The 16822-nt window shown below is 52.4% G+C and overlaps 1 protein-coding gene across 1 annotated transcript; it reads left to right on the forward strand.

Annotated features, from left to right (window-relative positions):
- Positions 1–241: 241 nt before the first annotated feature.
- On the forward strand, positions 242–15308 carry ECHS1 (enoyl-CoA hydratase, short chain 1). Its single transcript, XM_034776709.1, has 8 exons — positions 242–394; positions 6857–7054; positions 8649–8776; positions 9439–9538; positions 10716–10820; positions 12513–12632; positions 14756–14823; positions 14911–15308. Exons 1-8 carry the CDS (start codon positions 307–309, stop codon positions 14974–14976), a joined length of 873 nt encoding a protein of 290 aa, XP_034632600.1. The 5' UTR covers positions 242–306; the 3' UTR covers positions 14977–15308.
- Positions 15309–16822: the final 1514 nt, after the last annotated feature.

Raw genomic sequence — 16822 nt, forward strand, 5'->3', positions numbered from 1 at the left:
CACGGCCCCCGATCCACCCCACTCCCCTGAACCTGCCCAATTCTCCCCCAAACCCACCCATGGCCCCCTGATTCTCCCCCTCTCCTGAGCCTACCTACACCCTCGAGCATCCCCTGAACGTACCCACGGCCCATCACCCCTGCTCCTGAACCCACCCACAGCCCCCTGACTCGCCCCCTCCCCTGAACCCACCCGCGAGCAGGGGGCGGGGCTATGCCGACGAAGATGCTGGGGACGGGGCAGGGGCGGGGCTCTGCCGATCGGGTGCTGGGGGCGGGGCTCCGTGTCCCGTGGCTCAGCTCCGCCATGGCTGTCGCGCTCCGTGCGCTGCTCTGCCCGGCCTGGGCCCCAGTCCGCCTGCTGCTGCGAGCCCCGGCTCGGCTCAGCTCGGCGGGTGAGCGGCGGCTGCTGGCCGGGGGTAGAGTGGGGGACAGTGCGGGGGCTGGTTGTGGGGACTGGTGTGCCGGGAATAGTGGGGGGCTGGGGGACAGTGGGGTGATTAGTTCCCTGCAGGGTGCTCGGCACACTAGCTCCACGCTCTGGAGTCTGCTGCCCCTGCCCGGCTGGCTCATCGGGCGATCGCTCCCCTCTCTGGCTAGCTTCGCCAGTTGTGTGCCGGGTGGTGTGGGGAGCCCCTCTGGGCCTTGGTGAGCTCTGCCTGTGTGTGCTCCCCCACCTCCCGGGAGAGGGGCCTGCCCCACAGAACTGGCTCCCTGCACTTCCCCATCCCTCTCTGTCAGCCTGACCCTGTGGCCTGGGGGTTCCTGCAGGTCAGTGTGGGGGGCAGTGCTATGCTTTGAGATTGCTGTCTGGAAGTTCATGCAGGGGCCTCAGGCCCAGCCAGTGTGGCCGGCTCTGGAGTTGTTGTTGTCCAAAAGCAGAGGGCAAAGTTCTCCTGACTTGAGCTCTGCTCTATCCAAATGAACCTGGTTCCCCCAGCAGCTCCTGTCTCACTCCCTCGCTGCTTGCTCCCCACCCCTGGAGGTGCTGCCCAGGAGCTCAGGGCTGCATTGCACTGTGGGTGGAAGTAATGCCAGAGCTGTGTCTGCTGCCCTGTCTCCCCTCCGAGCTGGCGGGGGAGCTGTCAGTCCTGTTGACTTCTGAGGCACTGTTTGTACCCACCGTGCTTTGTGGGCATGAGGCCTTGTGCACTCATGACAGCACCTCACGGCTGTCAGTGCCTCAGTCTGGTTCCAGGGGCTTGCCTGAGGACTGGCCAGGGGCCACCAGGTCATACCCTCTTCCCTCACCCTGTGCAGACAGCTCCTGTGGCTGATGTGGATGTGTCAAAGGGCATGCCAGCAGGGCTCAGGGTGACAGGAGCCCATATGCGAGGCCTCCACATTCACTTCTTTCTCAGTTAATTCAGGGCTTGTGGAAGGGACCGGATGTGCTGCCCTGGAGAAGGAAAATCTGTAGCTAAGGTCAGGTTTAGAATGGGCAGCAGGGCAAGCCTTCCCCGTGCTGCCCTACAGTGTGCCTCAGGCCAGCTGAGAGGCAAGGTCAGTCTCCAGGCGTGCTGGTAAGGGGACATTGTGATGCTGCTGGTGCTAGGAGCTGGGCTGCCACTCGTGTGGGAAACTGAATGGCTGTTGGGAGCTACCCCCAGGTGGGTTCCTACTGGCCATTATTTTGTACCGGGTTCTTTTCTGACACCAGCCTCATAAAATTTACCAGTGGCCTAGGCCCAAATCTCCTCACCCACCATTGCTGTGGTGAGGATGATGGAAAAATAAGGGTCTGTTTTAATTGCCGACCAAAAGACTGACCTCTTACAGGCTGGCTTCTGCCAGGCTGCTCTGGCGTAGTCGCGGGAATGTTAATTTCAGTTTTGCAGCACTAACTCTAGCTCAGTGTGTTCAGAGCCTTTAGATTCCTCCTGCTTTGTACTGTTGGTTCTCTGGGCATTTGTTGAATGCTCTGGAGAATAGTTTGTGTTGCTCTGTGAAGCGCAGACAACGTACCCGTCATAGTACAAGGTACACGTGACAACAGCCCCAAATAAAATACAGAGTAAACAAGACAGACACAGACTAGGCTGAACATAACTTGGGCTATGTCTACACTACGCAGCTTTTAGCAACATGGCTGTGTTGTGCTGCTAAAAGGCACGCAGTGTAGCCACTGTTTTTTGTTGGCAGGAGAGCTCTCGCCTGCCAACAAACTTCCACCCCAACGAGTGGCGTTAGCATTGTCGGCAGGAGAGCGCTCCTGCCAACTAAGCGCTGTTCACACCCGCACTTGTCCTCAACAAAACTTTTGTCTTTCGGGGGTGTATGTTTTTTTTAACACCTCTGACCGACACAAGTTTTGTCTTTCAGTTGCCAGTGTAGACAAAGCCTTAGTGTCATGTGAAATTATTCACTCTTCAGGAGGAGAAGTGAGGCTTCAGGAGAGACTTACACGCAGCGCAGATAGTGGTTTGGCAGATTGAAATAAGGGGAGGGGATGAGAAATGGAACTAAAATAGTCGTGGGAGGAACAGACTGTGTATCCAAGTTGGCATTACTGACCGGGGGAGAGGGCTGATGCAATAGGAGCTGATACGCAGGGCCTTGCATAAAAATATTGCTCACATCTTCTCACCGAACTTTTTTTTTTTAATGTTGAGAAAAGAAATTACAGCCAAATTCATTTGATTGCAGGTCTGCTGAGGAGTGTTAGTGAGTGGGTTAGAGTGAAGAGACTTGCTATATTTAGTTTGTGTATACGTATCTGGCAATTCTAGCTATTGTAGCTGCTGGATAATCTATTTACACAGCCTCTGTAATATGCCTGGATTGCTTTTCCTCACGTGTGTGTGGAAAGTCCTATGGATTGGTTGTTACAAGGAGGAGGGAGAAAAATTGTTGTTCTTAACCTCTGAAGATAGGACAGGAAGCAATGGGCTTAAATTGCAGCAAAGGAAGTTTAGGCTGGACATTAGGAAAAGCTTCCTAATTGTCAGGGTGGTTAAGCACTGGAATAAATTGCCTGGAGAGGTTGTGGAATCTCCATCATTGAGGATTTTTAAGAGCAGGTTGGACAAACACCTGTCAGGAATGGTCTAGATAATACTTAGCCCTGCCATGAGTGCAGGGGACTGGACTGGAAGACCTCTCAAGGTCCCTTCCAGTTCTGTGATTCTATGGATGGGTGTCTGAAGTGTGGGTGCATGTATGATTGGCTCCCATAACTTTCGTACAGGAAATTATTAACGTGATTTTTTTTTAGGGCAACATTCTTTCAAATCCGACTAATGAAGCAGGATTCAGGCATTGTGCTCTCTCAGTGGAAGGTTCGTGCTGAGCAGCATATTGGAGTTGATGCTCCTGGTGTATTTGAGGGGAGCTGTAGTCTGAGCTGGGTTGGAAACTGGATCTGGTCATGCTTTCTTTTAAACCTGGGGATGCAACCCTTGTGATTTCTCCATGTATTCTTCTCCCCTTTTTTTGGTTACTCAAGGTAGATGCTAGCCATCATAATGCTTATTAGGCTAAATAAGTTTTATTGCCCAATAAACATTCTGCAGGACCTGATGTGTAAACAGGATGTTTGTTCCTTTAAGTGTCTTCCTGCAAATGTCCTCACTTAAGGTCCTACTGGCAGCTGTGGAGGTGACTGTGACCTCACCAGTGGAGGATTATGATGTCAGTTGTGGAGTAAGCAACCAGAACAATTGCAGCCCCTGTGCAGAAAAGCAATCATTTCCCCTCCTGTTCGCCATCTGTAAAGTGGCGTGATGATCCTGACCTTCCTTTGAAAAATGCTTTGAGAGCTATGAAACGGTGTATGAATTACACTTAGCACCGGTTAGGTGCAATACAGAAATATTGAGAGACGTGTATGTGAAATGCTTTGATTCTGTTTACACAAGATGAGATCTGCTGCTCTTTTATGAGACTTTCATACTAATGGTGCATATATAGATCAGTATACTCCATCAGTCCACTTCCATGCAGTTAATTCAGGAATTTGACTTCAAAGGGCACCAACTTCAAGGTCAACTTGAAAATCCACCTTGCTGTTGTGCCATCTGTTGTTAAAGTTGTACGTAAGGCCCCTGTCCTCCAATATGATGCAGGACTCCTGAACAGAGCCCCTTGTGCGGCGCAACATTCCCATAACTGAAGGATTGATCGGGGAAAAAATATTTTCCTCTCTTTTCAGTTGTGCATTATGCATTTGAGAGCACCTTGCAGAGTCAGTTTCACTGGTCTCCTGGCTAGTCAGAGAGGGGAAGACAGCTAATTGGAAAAAGATCCTTATAAAACTCAGCAGAGGAGCGGGAAATCTTTTAGACACTTTTAAATTGGAATTTAAGAATAAAATCTGGATTTATGGTGCCCCTGCACAGAGCATCAGAAAATGATTTTGGTTTTTTTTAATTCCAATCGACAGTGCCCCTTTAATCAGTGCCTGCAGCCAGGCTCACTGGTGGGTCTGTCATTGGTGGTGCTGCCAAAGGGGTCACAGCTGCTGATGTGATGTAAAGCAGGGTCTGGATAGAAAAATGGGTCCTGTCAAGGCCAGCTACAGTGAGGACAGAGCTTGAACCCCATCATTGGCCAGGTTCTCACAAGCCTGGGGAGGCAACTTTCATGAGTTAAAAACCTATGATATGGGCCTTGATTTTCATGCCTGGCTTCCTGACGGCACGCACCGGCATCTGTATTTAGGCTCCTATGTAAAAGCAGCCTGACTTGCAACATTACTGAGCACCTGTAGTTCACACTGACTCCAGTGGGACTTGTAAGTGCTCAGTAGTTCTGAGATCCAAGCCACTTCATTAGGCGCCTACGTATGGATTTCCAGGTACCTCAATTTGAAAATTTTGCTCTTGATGGTTCCCCCCAATAATCCAAGGAGGCCAAAGAATGGGGCAGCATTTCCCAGGCGGATCTGTCTCCTGCTAGATTCTGCAGCAAAGCCCTAAACCAGTGCTTGGGACAGGGTTGCTATGGCAAAAAGCATCACAAAATCCCCATTCTGAGGACATGGCAGGTTCAGGTTAAGAGGAGCAGATAGTCTGGGAGATGCCAATCGTACCAGAACACGCACACAGGAATAAATGTAACCAGAACAATTGAAGGGATTTTTATTCAAGTGCAATGCATTTTATTGGAGGTTCCTGGTTGTGGAGGCTGCACCTTTTAACCCAGAAGTGTCTTGGATTATTGCTGCTTTTCTGCAGGTTGTCCTCTGTAGTGTACTGCTACCTTTGAGGTACATGTGGAAGGCTTGGTTATGCCCCCCTACCAATGGCATGGGAAGGGGATTGAGTTTACACCATCAGCAATTAATTCATATTTGACTACTAGTGGTAAATATGCCCAATGGCTTTTGATGGGGTGAGATCTGAGTTACTACAGAGAATTCTTTCCTGGGTGTCTGGCTGGTGAGTCTTGCCCACATGCTCAGGGTTTAGCTGAGTGCCATATTTGGGGTTGGGAAGGAATTTTCCTCCAGGGCAGATTGGCAGAAGCCCTGCGGGTTTTTCATCTTCCTCTGTAGCGTGGGGCACAGGTCACTTGCTGGAAGATGCTCTGCACCTTGAAATCTTTAAACCATGATTTGAGGACTTCAATGGCTCAGATACAGGAGTGGGTGGGTGAGATTCTGTGGCCTGCGTTGTGCAGGAGGTCAGACTAGATGATCATAATGGTCCCTTCTGACCTTAAAGTCTATGATTCTGCAGAATTTACAATTTCATTTGTCACTTTTTGCTGGACTAGGATCCAGGACTCCTGGGTTCAGTGCCAAGTTCTGCCATTGACTTTTGGTGTGATCTTAGGCTAGTCCTTACCCAGCAAGGCCCATCTATAAAATGGGATAATGGTACAACCTACCTTTGCAAAGTGCCTCTATCCTCTGCTGACAATTGCTAAATAAGAGCTAGGTGTGAATTATTAGGTTGCTGGCCTTAATGATTATGAACAAAATCTTCCAAATGGGATATCAGATGCAGCCCTATCTGCCTGAGACTGCAGACTCCCCAGTGCCTCTGCTGCTGCACAGAGCTTTCCGGAGCAGCAGTATAGTGAAATTATCAAGGCTCTGGTTGTTTTGAACCAGCCCCAGCTGTGAAATAGACAAGACTGTGTCAGTGTCACTGCTCCCTGGGGAAACTCTGAACCAAGCACTAGATCCGTGGGGATTGGGGCCAACGCTGAAGGCTGAGAGAAGGGACAGAATAATAGAGGTCATCTGTCCCAACCCTCCCCACAACACATGGCTAAGAGGCTTTAGGAGAGGGTACAGTAAGGGAGAGAGTCCTGCAGCAGTCTGGTGGAGAGACACAGAATGCTTCTCCGTTCTAGCAGGTAGGAAGGGGTTTAAAGAGCTGTCAGCCAGAGGCTGAAATGAAATGTGGAGTCACCTAAGGTACAGGGTAGGAGTTCTAGCAGTCTGGGTGTGGGATAGTTGAGCTGCACACCGGCCATTGCCCTGGAGGGCAGGCCCCTACAGCCTGCCCAACTCCCACAGCCTCTGGCCAGGCTGTGCAGTCCCCAGCTAGCAGGGGCAAGCCCTGTGCATTGTAGAAATGCCAGGGAAAGTAGCAGGTGGGTGCTGACTGTGTGCTCGTAACCACAGGACGCCAGCCCTATCCTGAGTCACTCTCAGTGCAGGACACTAGCCAGCAGAGCAGACTTGTGAAGCCCAGAGTCAGCAAGCAACAGAACTGCTCCACACTGATGCAGGGGCGTGGTCACGGGAGCCCTAGCAGAAGAGCATTGTGGGGTGGCTTTGGCAGAGGAGGAGCGGGTGCTTGCCCTTGCAGAATAGGAGGGGGATCCCAGCCCGCCGGAAAGCAGGTCCATCCCATGCAATGCCACTCACTGCTGTAACTATGTGCCGGTGTCCCTTCCCCCGGCAGGCACTCAGTTCCAGTATCTCGTGGTGGAGAAGAAGGGGGCGAAGCAGAATGTAGGAGTGATCCAGCTGAACCGCCCCAAGGCCTTGAATGCCCTCTGCGATGGCCTGATGAACGAGATGAACCAGGCCTTGGACTTCTTTGAGAAGGACCCACATGTGGGAGCCATCGTCATCACCGGCAGCGAGAAAGCCTTCGCAGGTAGGCAGAGAGGGCACCCCGGGGCTCTCTGGGGAGGCTCGCTCAGCACGTCCCACAGCGAGGTGGGTGGGCTGGAAGCTGCTTTGCCTTAGTCACCCGCTTGCCATTGGTAGGTGGTGGGCTCGCAGGGGCTGCAAAGGCCTCGGGGTGACGGCTGCTGCTTTTAAATGCTGTGTCTCCCGGTGAAGAGGATGTGTGAGAACTACGGGAAAACTCTGAGCCCAACTGGGAGCTGCCCTCTGGTTGCCCTCCCTTGTGGATGGCAGTGCTAGGGAGCTCTGCTGTTCCTAGCGGGAGCACTTGCAGGGGCTCGAGTTTGGGAAGGGGAATCGGTGACTTCTGTCGTGTGTCCAGTTTTGGATGGAGGAGCCTCATCCCCACTCCTCTTGAAAAGGGGAGAACCCAGTTGTGTGTGAGAGATGCAAGGCATGAAGCCACTGATAATTCTGGGGATCCCAAGTGATTGGCTGCTCCCCCAGAACGTTCAGAGACTCGTGAGCTTTAGAGATGGGAAAGGCCCCTCTTGTACCAGGGGCTAGTGAAGGATGCTTCCCAGGGCTGGCCTGCAATACACAGCTAGGTGGGCTTAACTACGTTGCTCAGGGCTGTGAAAAATGTCATGCCCTGTGCGATGTAATGAAGCCGACCTTCATCCCAATGTTGACACTGCGGGTCAATGGGAGTATTCTTTAGTCGACCCAGCCGCTGCTTCGCAGAGATGGATTTACTACAGCGATGGAAGAACCCCTTCAGTCACTGCAGGCAGTGTCTACACCTCAGCGCTGCAGAGGCGCAGTCGCAGCGTTTCTAGTGTAGACGTACCCTCAGTGTGGATTTTAAATGTCCAAACATTAGAGCTTCCAGCCCTTCCCCTCGGCAAAAAAACAAATCACACCTGAATCATGGCTAGGGTCTGGCTTTGCCACTGAGAACCCAGTGTGAAGCTCCAAGGATGGGGGATTATTTTTAAGGCCAGATGCTATAACCATGTCTTTCAGGCATGTGTTGTGACAGGTGCTCTTGTTAAAGAGAAGCTCGACTTAAGCATCACACCTTTGTCTGAGCATATGTTACCTACTGCTCTTCCTACAAGTAACCCCTAAGATCACTGTGTGGAAAAAGTAGAGAAAATATTTCTCTTTTTCAGTGAGGGAGTTCTGAGTGTAGTCCTTTTCCCCCATCTATCAGTTTTTCACATAGTAACAGGAGGAAAGAAAACTTTTACAAAATAGGACAATTTCTGTGAATTTTTTTTTTTCTTTTCTGCAAATCACAAATCTTATGAGGGCAACTTGGAGGCAGGGGTTGGACCTGAAACTATTTCAAGAGGCCCCTGTAAGTTTTAGACAGACCAATCTAGTGTGGACCACTTACTGATCAAAGGATGTTAGCGAGACAAGGTGGGGGAGGTAATATCGTGTATTGGACTAGCCTTTGTTGGTGGGAGAGACAAGCTTTCGAGCTTACACAGAGCTCTTTTTCCTTTCTGCTGAATAACATCTAATATCCTGGGACCAACAGGGCTACAACAATACATGGCCCAAGGATGGTCATTTCCCAGTTCATCCTGTCTACACAATATTCTCTCTTTCAGCTGGAGCAGATATAAAGGAGATGCAGAACAGAACCTTCCAGGAATGTTACGGGGGCAATTTCCTTGCACAGTGGAACAAAGTCTCTCTGGTCCGGAAGCCGGTCATAGCAGCTGTGAATGGATATGCTGTGAGTTTGGGTTTTCCATTCCTTAATCTACCCCTGCAGCCTAGAATGTTTCTTGGTAAATATTGTACTGTGGTTAACTTCGATGTCATTGTTTCAGCCAGCTCCGGGCAAATCCAAATGCCAGTCTTAACTGGGAATTGTGATAGTCTTAATATACTTTTTATGTAGAGGGCTAATGGAAATTTTTTCTGAGTCAAAGCAGCAGGATAAGCAGCATCCAAACTCGTGCTCCTTCCCTGCAGCTCTGGCTGTGGAGTTTTTTACTCCTGCTTAGCCCAGGAAGCAGCTCTGCCTTCCTCCCTTGACCCCTTGGGGAATGTCCCATCCCTCACCCCCTAGTCCCTCCTGGAAGAGAGGAATGGGCCTTGGAATGCTTTGTACTAAGCTGTTTCTCTTTGGGCTCCTTGAGTGAGTTCTATAGCTCTGTGCTGGTTAGCGCATCAGATGGGAACTTGGAAGAAGGGGGTTCAAGTCCTGGCTCAGCCACATGCTCCTTGGGTGATTGTGGGCAAGTGACTTTAGTTCCCCCTCCCCTGCTGTGGATGAATACAGCACAGACTGTGAGGCCTCTGATCCCATGAGACCTAGCTCGATTGCAAAAAAACGTCATGTGCCGGGTGGCACTGTGCCAGTTCTAACCCATGCCCCTCTCTCCCCTGAAGCTGGGCGGTGGCTGTGAGCTGGCCATGATGTGCGATATCATCTATGCTGGCGAGAAGGCGCAGTTTGGGCAACCCGAAATCTTGCTGGGAACTATTCCAGGTAACCCCTGTTGAGTACACTCCTGCCTGTGAGCGTCTAGGGTGGCCAAGCTCCTTCCCATCCTTGGCACTGGCTAGTGGTGTTAGGGAAATGAACGCTTTTAAAAAGACACATTGAAAGTTACTGTGAGAGTCCCAGTGACACGTGGTAGACGGAGCATGGAAACTGACCCATTCTGGTCACTCAGATAAAGACATGAGTGCGATCAGTTCAGACCAAGGCATCTCTTATGGGCTTGGTTAGTTCGGAATCCCTAACTACCAGGCTTTCAAATGTTGACAGCCCTCTTGAGGTATGCAGAGACAAATATCACTGTCTGACAACTTCCTGCTTCACAGTGAAAGCCCGCTCCGATCTCTGGCGTGCGTCTTCCTCCCTTCTTTAAAATGACCACACCAATCTCTGGTCCCATTCCTCCTTCGCTGTTCCTGCTGCTTTTCAATGCTCTGGGCTTGGCAGGTGATCGTTTTTTTTCATGTATGTATCTAACACCAGGAATCTGTAGGTCTTGAACCTGCTAGATGTGTTGTCAGGTTACTTTCTTGTCCATTAGACACCCCTCCCATCTCCTCCAAGGTCAGGTGGTGCTATTGTTGGGTTATCTGGAGCCTTGCGTTCAGTAATTAGCCTGATTTACCCTCTGATTTTTGACTGGTAGCTATTGATAGACCTGCATGCCTGTGTCTGAGCACAGGACAGCTGTCAATCACATGGTCACTTTAAAGACCCATAAAAAGAGAGGGATTCCTGAGCTTGCCCCGATCTCAGATCCCAGATGTTCAAGAAATGTACTTGTAGCAGGGTCCCGTTGCCTACATCTGTGCAGAGAATAGTTCAAGTGGTTACATACAGAGAGAATGGCAGGCAAGTGTGCCCCATAATTCCATGGGGTGGGGGTATGGGGTATGGTGACATCCTTAAGCCCCAGGGCAAAGCTAGAGCCCTGTGATAAAATAGCAGCAGCAGGTAGAAATGCGCCTGTATCTTACATTGTGTTACATAAGGATCCAACAGCTTGTCTCCCTGCCCACCCCTTCCTCTTCTCCTTGCCGTGCTGTCGCCCCTGAGTGCACAGACCTGACCTGTTGCACATGTGTGTGATCAGGTTGTGTTTATTTAGGAAATTCCTCCTGACTGACCCTTGCAAGCTAATTACGGCCTTCTTAATTAACCACAGGATCTGGCGGGACTCAGAGACTCACGAGAGCAGTCGGCAAGTCCCTGGCAATGGAAATGGTCCTAACCGGAGACAGGATCTCTGCTCAGGAAGCTAAAGAAGCAGGTATGGGCACAAGTGTGTACGCCTTCCCGCCAGGCTCCTCCTGTGGCACTGGGTGGGAAGGGAGGGGAGGTTTCCTGTACCTGTGGTGTGGGTGAGAGGGCAATCCATGAGAGATGCTCAGGCATCATTTCTGGTCTGGATGCGGGTGAGTCTTGGGACTTGCCAGCTGACTGAAGTTGTCACTTCATGCCCTTCTCCGGAACGCATGGCTCCTGGGAAGGGCTCCCCATCTGTAGATGACTGAGACCCTCCTGGCTCTGTGCCTTGGGCATGTGTCAGTTAACTAAACAAGTCAGGGGAGAGAGTGCATCCTCTGCTGCCAGGCACAACGGGGCCACACAGCTCTGCGGCGTGCAGATCCATCACTGTTCCTTAAAGCTGGTTGTTCCCTGCTGCATGTGTGGCCCAGCCATCCCTGTAACGCGGAGCAGGAGGTGGCTTCCCCAGGCTGCAGACTGGCCAGCATGCGAAGGTGTCCCCTAGGAACATACCTGGATGGAGGCTGCTAGGGGCACATGGCTCTTCTTTCTTACAACTAACTCTTCCACGCTGATCCCATCTCTGCCGGGCGTTTGCCCAGCCGCTCTCCCTGCACTCCTAGTGCAGAGGGTCCACTGCCTGGCGTCGTTTCTCTTTGCCGTGTCCTGGGATAAACCATTCAGAGAGAAGGGGACATTACTGGGAAGGATTTCCTCCCCCAGGCATTCTCCCTTCACTATTGCTCCCCAGATCCTGTGGGGAAGCTGATAGTGATAAATCAGCTCAGGAGCTCTTCAGCCCAACCCAGCAGGCGAGGGGTCCAGACAGGAAGGCAGCTCTTTGCACACCGTGGTCCTATGAGGGGTGGCCAGATCCCCATCGGGAAGGGATGCAGTCAGCAGCTAATGCTGGGTGGAGGGGACCGCATTGCTCTCGACTGGAACATGGCACTGCGTAGACAGCAGCCCTCTGCCCCGTAGCTAGACTAGAAACGGTAACGGCCCTCCCCCCCATTCCATCTCCTGGGTGGAGTTTGGCCTTTGTCCCTGTAGCTGGGCACATGCTTATTGTCCGCTCCGGAACCGGTGGTTTCATTTGGACTCGCTGCCGGGAGGTAAAGGGGGAATTGGGAGCAAGGTGCCTGCTGCTTTTCAGTCTGAAGCACAGAGGGAGCTCGGCATGGGGTGGCCTTTGGATGGTGGTATCCCATGGCCTCCGCAGGCTTCACTTGGGCATTTCTCTGCTGCAGGGGGAAGCTCCAAAGTGGGGTGACAGTGGGAGCTTTCTGTGGGCGCTGCAATGGCATCCCGCGGCTCCATGCCAGCGTCTCCCTCAGCTGTGCTCGGTTTAGAAGGAAGAGGAGTTTGCTAACAGGAAATGTAGCCTGGGCTCCGTTGGAAGGGGGGATTCATGCACAGTCGTGTCTTAGGCCATGCCCATGCTTTACTCCAGTGAGGCTTTGCGCCATGTACAGAGCCCGCTAACTGACCCGAGGTTCATGCGCTGGGTCTGCTGGATGGCAGCTGCTCTGCGTTACCAGCGTCAGACATTGGACCCTGGGCAAGACTGTCCGACGAGCACCGCTGCTCTGCTCTGTGGCTGGTCAGAGGCTGGGAGTTGTGAACGTGTTCTCGGATGGTGGTGTCTGGGGAGGACACAGGAATGCTGAGTGCCAAGTGCTGACGGTCCAGTAACTTGCCCCCTCCACTCTAGGCCTGGTCAGCAAAATCTACCCCGTGGAGAAGCTGCTGGAAGAAGCCATCAGCTGTGGGGAGAAGATTGCAGGGAATTCTAAGCTTGTAACAGCAATGGCCAAGGAAGCTGTCAATGCAGGTACAGGCAGTGCTGAGTGATGGCTGAATGTGGGGGTGGGTGCACTAGGCTGATATGGCCCCACCAGGGCTCAGTGGGAGGCTGAGGTACTCTGGGTCCGTGGCCGTAGAGGGCAGCCTTGCTGAGGAATTGTGTCCCGGAATGGGCACTTAAATGAGGAGTTACTGTACTATGTTTCTTCATGCAACGTTGTAGTTATGTTCCTGAAAAATGCTACTTTAAGCGAAATGATGTTAAACAAATCCAATTTCCCCATAAGAATTAATGTAAATGGGGGGGGGGGGGGGGGGGGGGGTTAGGTTCCAGGGAATTTTTTTTCACCAGACAAAAGACTATATATATATATACACACACAGTATAAGTTTTAAACAAACAATTTAATACTGTACAGAACGGTGATGATTGTGAAGCTTGGTTGAGGTGGTGAAGTCAGAGGGTGGGATATTTCCTGGGGAATGCCTTTGTGCTGAATGATGAACTAGCACTCAGCTGAGCCCTCAAGGGTTAACATGTTGTTAATGTAGCCTCACATTCCACGAATACAGGGAGGGGAGACAGCATGGCAGACAGAGACACACACTGTGTGTGAGAGACAGAGAAAGATACGCATTGCCCCTTTAAGTACGCTGACCCCACTCTAAGTACATTGCCTTTTTAAATAGATCAGCAAGTTGAGACAGCAGCTGTTGCCAGCAAGCTCCCTCCCTCCTGAGCCCTGTCGTGTCGTCCCCCCCCCGCTCTATGGAGATGGGGTAAATGGGGGGCAGGAGCGGGGGCAGGGGGACACCCTGACATTAGTCCCCCTCTTCCCCCCCTTCCTCTGAACAGCAAGCAGGAGGCTTCTGGGAGCAGTTCCAAGGCAGAGGGCAGGAGCAGCACATGGCAGTGGGGGAGGGACAGCTGAACTGCCAGGCAGTTGATAGCCAGCTGGGAACTCAGGGGTGTGGGGAACTGATAGGGGGGCTGCTGGTCCACCCTGGTTCCAAGCCCCCATCACCAGCTCCCATGGGCTGCTCTTTCTGCAAGCAGTGGACAAAGCAGCCGGCTGCCAAACAACGTTATAAGGGAGCATTGTGCAACCTTAAACGAGCATGTTCCCTAATTGATCAGCAACGAAACCACGTTAACCGGGACGACATTAAGTGAGGAGTTACTGTATCGTGGTTTCAAGGGCACTTGCACCTTTAAACCCCCTCCATGGCCCACTCTAGGAACGCCCCTCAGGTCGGAGGTCTCCAGCTGTCACCTATCCCTCATCTCTCCTATTCCTTGCCTGTGGCACATGGCTGTCTAGCCTCCTGTGGGCTGTAATACTTTGGTCTCGTTTTGGTTGCTGGGTTAGTGTGCGGGGGCTGGGTGGGGTTGGTGGCCTGTGATAGACAGGAGGCCAGACTAGGTGATCTGGGGGGGCCCTTCTGGCCTTCAGCTCTGTGACCCCTGCTCTGCAGGCTCACGTCTGGCCAATCGCAGTATAATGGTCTGTGAAGATAAGCCTGGGTTCATCAGATCTGCCGGTTGTGCCTAAAACCTTGCAAACGTGGCCCAAGTGCAGCTGCTGCAGTGACGTGTGCACGGGCAGCCTGGCGTGCTAGCCCAGATGGGGTGACGGCCTGGGGTTAACAGGGACTATGGGCAGGCCAATGTTTACCCCTTCACTGCCAATGCTTTTCACACAAACATCCAGCTGGCGTGCTCGTCCAGCCGTCCCAGCTGGCCTGCCCACCTGCCAAAGCCCCAACCTGCCCCCGGAGATCTCACAGTGCAGTCCTGGGTTCTTACAAACAGGTGGGGATGGCGGGGAATCGAATGTGCTGTGGCTCCGCGTGAGCAAGGGGTTCTTTGAAACCTCCCTGGTTTAATGTCAGCCGACTTCCGGTGAAGACTGGGGAGACCCCCTGTCCTGCCACCCAGGAGTTGGTAAAGAAACGTGGAAGGAGGGGAGCAGAGGTCTGGAATGTGCATGATTCTGGCCTTCCACCCAGTGAGGCTGCAGTGGGGCAGTACAAACCCTTTAGGTCTCCTTGGGGGACTCTCCTCTCAGGGAGCGGGCTAGATGTGATCGTTAAACACCCAGCCATCCCCTCTGCCTTCACCCGCGTCTGCCACTGGCTCCTCTTTTTCAGCCTTCGAGATGACGCTGACTGAGGGAAATAAAATGGAGAAGAGGCTCTTCCATGCCACCTTTGCTACGGTGAGTATAGGTGCTGCCCCATGGGCTGCTTGTCTGGAGAGCGACTGTTGTGCGGACCATGCCCCTGAGCCCCTCTGTCTCTCTCAGGATGACCGGAAGGAAGGGATGGCAGCCTTTGTGGAGAAGAGAAAGGCAAACTTCACAGACCACTGAATGCCAGCGTTCCTTGTCCTCTCGGAGCTGCTGAGACGGCGCCTCTGCCTTGATCCCCTTGCAGTGTGGGACTGATAAATAACCATCGCAGCAGGTTGCGCCCGGCCGTAACCAGTATGGGTGCCGAATCCTTTGCCACTGCCCTGGGAGAAAAGGCCCTTTGATTCACAAACGCTACATTACACGGGGTGTTGGGGAAGGAGGCTAGCCTACGGCAGCTAACGGTTTGGACCCTTCCATGTAATCAGGTGATGGGGCATAGGGAACACGTCTGATCTGAATCTCAAATGACCTGACACTTTTGTACACGATAAGAAAATCTGAAATGGAGATTGTTGTGTGATCATTATTAAAGGGCTCCCCTGGCTGAGTTGGCGGCACTGCCCTCGCCAGGGGAGGGCTGGTTCGGACTGCGTGCGACAAACGCTTTGGTGCGCCGGCTCTGAGAGCTGGAGACAAAGGAGGGCTCTGGGCTTTGGGTTGGTCACTAAGCAAAACCCCACCGCCCTGGCTGTGCTGCTGTCCTCTTCCCATCGCAGGGACTCGGGGCTCCAGCCTTGGAGGTGCCCTTGGTAAAATGAGTGTAACAGACAATAGGAAACCTCCAACTCAAGGGACGTTCTCCGTCCTCAGACTCCTTCCTGCTCTGACTTGGCCCAGCTGAGCAGGAAACTGGCTCCCTCCTCTCCCCTGACTGGGCATGCTGGTCTCTGACAGGGGGCTCTGGAGCCAGATCAGCCCCTCTGCCTGTGAGCTTCTTGTTGCAGTGCTCTCCTACGGGCTGGGGAGCAGTGGCCCATGTGCTGAAGTGGGTCTGATTCCTAGAGCTGAGTGACCACGAGCTGGTGCCTGGCTTCCAGCTGCTGGCCCCCAGCTCACAGATGGGATGGAAGGGCCGGTGACCTGGCTCACAGAGACGTGCTGAGGCGTTCTTATACAGGACGTAGGAGTAGCCAGGTTGGATCAGAGCAGGGGACCGTCTCATCCCAGGGTCTGTCACCGACAGGAGGAGGTGTTAAGCAAAGAGACCCACTAGTGGGAATAACCCTAGGGGTGTGGCTTCCTGACCAATCTGTTACTGGTTTGCTTATGTCCTGAAGCACCGGGCTAACCACCAGGATGGCTGCACCAGACGTGCTAACGATATGAGGGGCAGAGTTAAGGATATTTGAGTGAGCTTAATGTAAAATTCTTTGGCTCTTTGAGTTTTTTAAAGCTCCCAGTGCTATTTTATTACATAGCCCTTTCAGTTACTCTCTCTGCTTGAACAGTTTAACCAAGTTTTTTCCCAGTGGGAATTTCCTTAGTTTTTGTTATACAGTGGAGGACAAATCCTGGTGCCGTTGCTGCAGGGAAGTATTGATCCTCTGCCAGGTGGGTACATAGCAGCTTATTGGTGTACCTCTGTCTCCAGTTCACTCTAACTGCCCCATCAGCTGCCTTATGGGTGTTCAGCCCACCCCTTTGACAGTGGTCTGTTAGGAGTCTGTCACCCCAGCAAGTTCTGCTAGGGACTCCACCACATCCCTGGGGATTGTGGGGTGATGAGGCTCCATCCATATCCTGACCCCAACAAGTGCAATGCCTTCTAAGCCCCACCAGATTCCTGCTGTGGCTATCCGATCATGGCTGCCCTAGCAGGTCTCCTGCCCTTGTTACCAGTGGGTAGCGCTGCACTGTGCTAGGTAGGACAGGGCGTGAGTGTTTTACCACTGTGCGCGCTAACACAGTGGTGTGCAAACTGGAGGGAGAGCCCTCCTGGGGGACGGGGGGGGGGGGGGGGTTGAAAAGAAACTGGGATCTCACAGGACCCACTGCCGTAATAGCAGGAGCGGGATAAAAATAG

Source organism: Trachemys scripta, chromosome 7 (assembly GCF_013100865.1).
Source record: "Trachemys scripta elegans isolate TJP31775 chromosome 7, CAS_Tse_1.0, whole genome shotgun sequence".
NCBI classification, from domain to species: Eukaryota; Metazoa; Chordata; order Testudines; family Emydidae; genus Trachemys; species Trachemys scripta.